Raw genomic sequence first — 6,000 nt, forward strand, 5'->3', positions numbered from 1 at the left:
CCCCACCCAAAAACCCCAAATTTCCGTGTGTGTGTGTGTGTGTGTGTGTTGGTTTTTCAATGTATTTTTGTGTTTGTGTCCATGTTTCCGTAATGACATCATAGGCGCCATATTGGAGTCATAGTGTATGATCGTTTCTGCCATATTTGTGACGTCACAGGTCAAAGCAGACAGGTGGAATCTGACACTTCTGTATTTCCATACATGCCATTTGGATTCCTCCTCAACCAAAACAACAGCTTCTCCGAGCAGTACAGACACAAACTGATGCTTAAGCATATTTTCCATTTCTGCGATATATCCCTCCTCTAAATATCTGCTAGGCTGCTTCTTCGATTGCCTTCTTTCTCCAGCTCTCCCACCTTTGTTTGTGCTTGAAATAGAAAAAATATCAGTAGCTCAAAAGCTCGTAAAATTTTCCCTACTTTTAGACGTGTGTATGTGCCATGTAATAACTATTCCTCAGTGGAATCAGACTTCCATTACAGACACTACATTAGCATCAAATCTCTTACACTTCAAGAAAACTAAATGTAATGTACTAACACCTAATTATAAATAACTAGGAACTATTACCTAAAGCGCAGTGAATTATTTTATACAGAACACTTTTAAAAGCAGTAGTATTCTGAATGAGTACAGCACAATACAAATATCTGTGCAACTGTACTGATTTAAGTAGTATATTCGCTAACACTGAAAATATAGGATTACATGTTTTCTTCATTCTTGCTAGTACCTAATATCACGAAAGAAATTGGCCATTTTTACATGAAAGAAAATGTTGTAGTAATTAATAGAAGAAAATTAAGGTGTGATAGCTAGACACGTAATTAAATCATAGCCATACTGCTGCTTCATGTAATACACAAGTACATTTTGTCTTATTACATACTGATTTTTCAATTTGTTTCTGTGCATATAATTCCCCAGAACTAGCAATATACACAAGCCATTGAAATAATTTTAAGAGTGACATCACGGGACACAAAGATACTGTCTTCTTTTCTGTTTGCATATTTAACTTTTAGACAGCATTCATGTGTTCCATTAACAATATGTTCTTTAGTTCTTGTGGGTGATGCCTTACATTGTGTTGTTTACTATAATACTGCTGTTTTGCTTTCACCAGTGACTACATTGCCAAACGTCGTCATGGTAAAGTGAACCATAGTGTAGCCCAATGTCTAGGTATCATTGGGAGTTGCAAATTGGTGAAACCACTGAATGTGTCATGATCATATTTCTATATTTCTATTGCAAATTCCAGAGTTACGTTTGTGTACCTGAGAAAAACTACTATCTTCCTACTGTGGTCTGCTATTTTCAAATTTTTAACAAGTTTGAAGAGGTTGACTGAAACACGCCCACTCAAATCCCCTATTTCTGTGGTGGCACTATTTGTTTGTTGTTTGTCATTTGCTAAAGTTTGTATTAGTGATGATGTCCACTGGTCACTTGTTGAGACTTTGATCTCTGCCATGACACTGACATACAACCACAGAATTGAATTTTTTACTAAGCTCAGTTCCCCACGCCAAAACTGAAGGACAGCATTTTTATAATAAATCAATAAGTAAAAAAGATTATTTTGCAAAAACGTTTTTATATATTTCTGAATAAATTAAATTGATGAAATGTTCGTTTAATATCTAACTTACTTAAAATTACCTCATTCTCTACATATGTAAACTTATTGACATTATTCAGGGTCAGCAGACTGGGATGGATATATTTTAGAGATGACATTCTTACTCCATAACTGTTTTGTTATTACAAATAGCTAGCACTTTTTACATTTTTGAAACATATCTAATATAAAATACTTACACCTTCATAATTTCTGGCCTCAACACCTCTTTTGGTAATAAGAGAAACTTCTTGGACTACACCCCTCTGATCTAGAGCAAAAGAGAAACAAATGACAAACACTCCACACAAAAAAATCAACATGACCATTTTAATCTTCAAGGGTAATAACAGAAACAACACTACTATACAAAAATGCAATATCTTTGAAAATAAATATTTGTAGCATCTCTTTCTGAAAATAAGTGTGTCACAATAACCACATAACTAAAGCTGACTTTTCACATGTTCTGGTTTAAATGTCAAAATCTGTTAATATATGTAATTCATACCATGGCAGTTATTATGTAAGTGCAATATGGATGATAAATTGTTCAGCCATGACAATAATGTAAACTTTTGAAATGTGATGCAACAGTACAATGCTGCAGATTAGATGGGTACACATATACTAATGAGGCGGAACTGTAATAGGGAGAAAAGAAATTAATATCGAAACTTGGACGAAAATAGGGGCGCAGTTAGGACAAGGAACCATTAATTTCTTAAAAGAGGGAAGCTTCAGGACAAAAAATTGTAGGGAGTGACCAAAGCTTGCCTATGTACTGTATGGTGAGCAGGTTCAGATGGCTATATGTTGCAGGTTGAAGGGGTCAATTCTAGTGTCCTATACCACCCATCGGCTTTGACCAATGACGTAATGTGTGCTGTTATTTTAGTCTAGTGTGGAGAAATCCATCAAGCCAGTCTTTAGACCGAAGGCAACATCAGCACAACAGTTGTTAGTGCATCAAACATTAAGTTGAATTCATTCTGCAGTAGGCCTACATTACACAACTTTCAAAAGTCATTCAAGAAGCTATCCCGGACTTCTATAATTTGCCATTTGTAAATCCTTCACACGAATATTGATATATTCGTATTCTGTATAGGAAACTACTGTAACACAATAGGAATACAAATATGTTCAAGAACAAAAAATTAATTATCAGCATCATTTACAAATAGTAACGATGGGACAAGCAGTAGTTGCAGAATTTTACTAAACTGAGGGAACTTTGTGAGTTTTCCTGTTCAAACTTCCCATGTGAGATACATCGACGAACTTTGAAATATACGGCTTAGTCGTGCGCCTTTTGCGAAAGTAGTGCATTCATTACCTGTATTGCAACAGTTGTATGCATGTGCAAATAGCGTATTTTGAAAGAAAAAGAAAAAAAATGTCTGGCGAAAAAACACACACACACACACACACACACACACACACACACAACATATGGTTTTCATAATTTACAATTTTCATGTGGAGTTTCCAATACTTACTGGGTGGCACACGTGATGTGAAACATATTTCAAATTTATCGTACGTTTCAGTCACAAACGAAAATTTTCCTTTCGATATATCCTCCTTCTGTGACAGAATATGACCTTTTGAATCTCTAACCTAAATCAGAAAACATTTTATGAGTGAGTGACTCCACAAATTTATAGTAAATTCTATCATTACTGTCAAGAACCCACTATATAATCCACTTTCTGCCCTGGAGCTGGAGATACTTCATAATCCCCCGTCACAAGAACGTCAGACTGGATTTCTTCTCTCAAACATTTTTGTGTATTTGGTTCCATTTTCCACATTATTCCTTCTACATTTCTTATAACGGCTATAATGCCCAATAATAAATAAACTAAATCCATTTCTGTAACAGAAAGAGCTAACTACCATGTATATAGCACAACACACTGTCAAATATTGTTAACTTTCACTCGCATTGCATCAAATCCAAACACAGATGAGTTGGCTTTACTCAAAGATTTTCACACGTGAACGTCATTTCCTGATGAAAAACATCTTTGCAACTATATCGATAAAGACGACATTACACACGCAACTAACCTGTCGCCACAGCTAGTGGCCTACTGCAGTTGCATGTCATGCGACAAGAAGTTCAACTTGTTTGTGCTTTGTGGGTCACTTTCCTTCCACCACTGCTCCCTGGTGGCAGTATTTCGATACACAAGTATCCTTTCGCTGTTATCGTGGAGTAATTGCAGCTTTATTCCATTCGCTTTCAATGTGTTTTCATTTTATCACTGAAAAACAGAGAAATCAGTGGTCGGCAGGTAATTTTCGCAACTTTTGGAACTACATGGACAGCAACATATGTTTGTTTTTCCGGATAAGTATGTGTATGTGTATGTGTGTGTGTGTGTGTGTGTGTGTGTAAGAGAGAGAGAGAGAGAGAGAGAGAGAGAGAGAGACCAAGCATTGTATAAGTTATGGATTATATGCAGAAAATAGCTCCCGAGTGTGATATGGCGACTGTTAAACTCAAAACTAGTTACTCGAAATGGCTATGTCAGCGAATGCAATAAAATTACAAACTCTTGAAATAGTGACGTGTCTGCAGATGATATAACACGCCAGCTGTTGGTTAGTTTATCTTTATACATAGCATTTTCGTCTCTGAGTATTATTTCTTTCATAAAGTGTAAGAGGTCCGTGATTTATCCCAGTGCCAAATCCATTTTCGTATCCAGAATTTGGGTTTCGTCTTCTTTGTATTTAACTCTTGTCACATTTCTAATGCCATAACCTGCACTGTCCACATTCATACCCGTCCATGTGATTTCAGCTGACGCCATATTGAAAGCTGTGTAACCACGTAGAATTTGTGGCGCCCTGGGTGAACGGTAGCTCATGATGCCTCTACAGAAAGTCACAAGCTGTGGCGCCACGTTCTTAGCTGTTCTGCGCTTCTCGCACCATTAACTGCTAGCAGCCAATAACGTAAATTCTCTCCCCGAGCGGCTAGCCGCGAGTTATAAACTAGACTGTGAGCATCTCTCTCTCGCATGTTGCTCTTTGCCGTATTTCGCGACCATGCAGTTTCATTCATAGAGAGCCCGAATTATTCACTCAGATGTCGATGTTACTTTCTTGTAGCAGTATAGCTATGGATGTGTATCTGTAAACGTTTTAGTATGATTTCATAATGAAAATGTCATGTGACGGCAATAAACGTGAAATTCCTCACAAGAAACCTTAATTACATTGCGTGCCTATGGAGCATCGTCCTCGTCGTGCGACTGGTTTCGTGATTTCCTGTCAGAAAGAGCTCATATGTAGTAAGCGACGGAAAATCATCGAGTAAAACAGAACTGATATCTGACGTTTGCAAGGAAGTATTATAGACGCTCCTCTGTTCCTGATCTAATAAATGATTTAGGAGACAGTCTGAGCAGCCACCTTAAACTGTTTGCACACTCTTAAACTGTTTGCAGATGATGCTGGGATTTACCGTCTTATAAAGTCATCAGAAATTAAAACAAATTTGAAAAGGCTTAGACAAGATATCTGTATGGTGAGAAAAGTGGTATTTGACTCCAAATAATGACAAGTCTGAATTCATCCATATGGCTACTAAAAGGAATCCGCTAAATTCGGTTTACAGGATAAAACACAAGATTCTAAAGGCTGTAAATTCAACTAAATACTTAGGGATTACAATTAAGAATAACTTAAAATGCAACTATCACGTGGATAACGTTGTGTGGAAAACAAACCAAAGACTATAATTTATTGGTAGAACATACAGCATGTCTACTAAAGAGTCTACTTACACTTTCCTTTTCCACCCTCTGCTGTCAGGTGTGGGATCTATATCTGATAGAATTGATCGAAAAAGTTCAAAGAAGGACAGCTCGTTTTGTATTTTCGCGAAATAGGGGAGAGACTAACACGGATATGATACACGAATTGGGGTGGCAATTATCAAAACAAAGGCGTTTTTCGTTGTGGCAGGATTTTCTCATGAAATTTCAGTCACCAACTTTCTTCACAGAGTGCGAAAATACTTTTTTGGCGCCCGCCTACACAGGGAGAAGTGTTCATCACAATAAAATAAAAGAAATTAGAGCTCGCAAGGAAAGATAAAAGCGTTAGTGTTTCCTGGATGCTGCTCGAGAGGGGAATGATAGAGAAATAGCTTGAAGGTGGTTCTATGAACGCTCTGACACGCCCTTAATTGTGAATTGCAGGGTAATCATGTAGCTGTTTCACAAGCAGTCGATGAGGCTTATGTCCCGCATTTGTAACTTCTTCAAATGTGAATCCGAAAGCGATACTTCTGTTTTTGACATTTTGAAGACTCAAGAACGAACTGCAGAAACATTTTTTGGCAAGAGAAT

General features: G+C 37.1%; 1 protein-coding gene across 1 annotated transcript in view; it reads right to left on the reverse strand.

Annotated features, from left to right (window-relative positions):
• Positions 1 to 3,621, reverse strand: part of LOC126471112 (transmembrane emp24 domain-containing protein bai) — a 31,721-nt gene extending 28,100 nt beyond the window's left edge. Inside the window, exons 1-3 of the mRNA XM_050099197.1 lie at positions 3,331 to 3,621; positions 3,133 to 3,253; positions 1,831 to 1,901 (exon numbers count right to left, since the gene is read on the reverse strand). Coding sequence (XP_049955154.1) covers positions 1,831 to 1,901; positions 3,133 to 3,253; positions 3,331 to 3,507 — 369 coding nt within the window. The 5' untranslated portion in view covers positions 3,508 to 3,621. The remainder of the gene's footprint in view (positions 1 to 1,830; positions 1,902 to 3,132; positions 3,254 to 3,330) is intronic.
• Positions 3,622 to 6,000: the final 2,379 nt, after the last annotated feature.

Source organism: Schistocerca serialis, chromosome 1 (assembly GCF_023864345.2).
Source record: "Schistocerca serialis cubense isolate TAMUIC-IGC-003099 chromosome 1, iqSchSeri2.2, whole genome shotgun sequence".
Taxonomy (NCBI): domain Eukaryota; kingdom Metazoa; phylum Arthropoda; class Insecta; order Orthoptera; family Acrididae; genus Schistocerca; species Schistocerca serialis.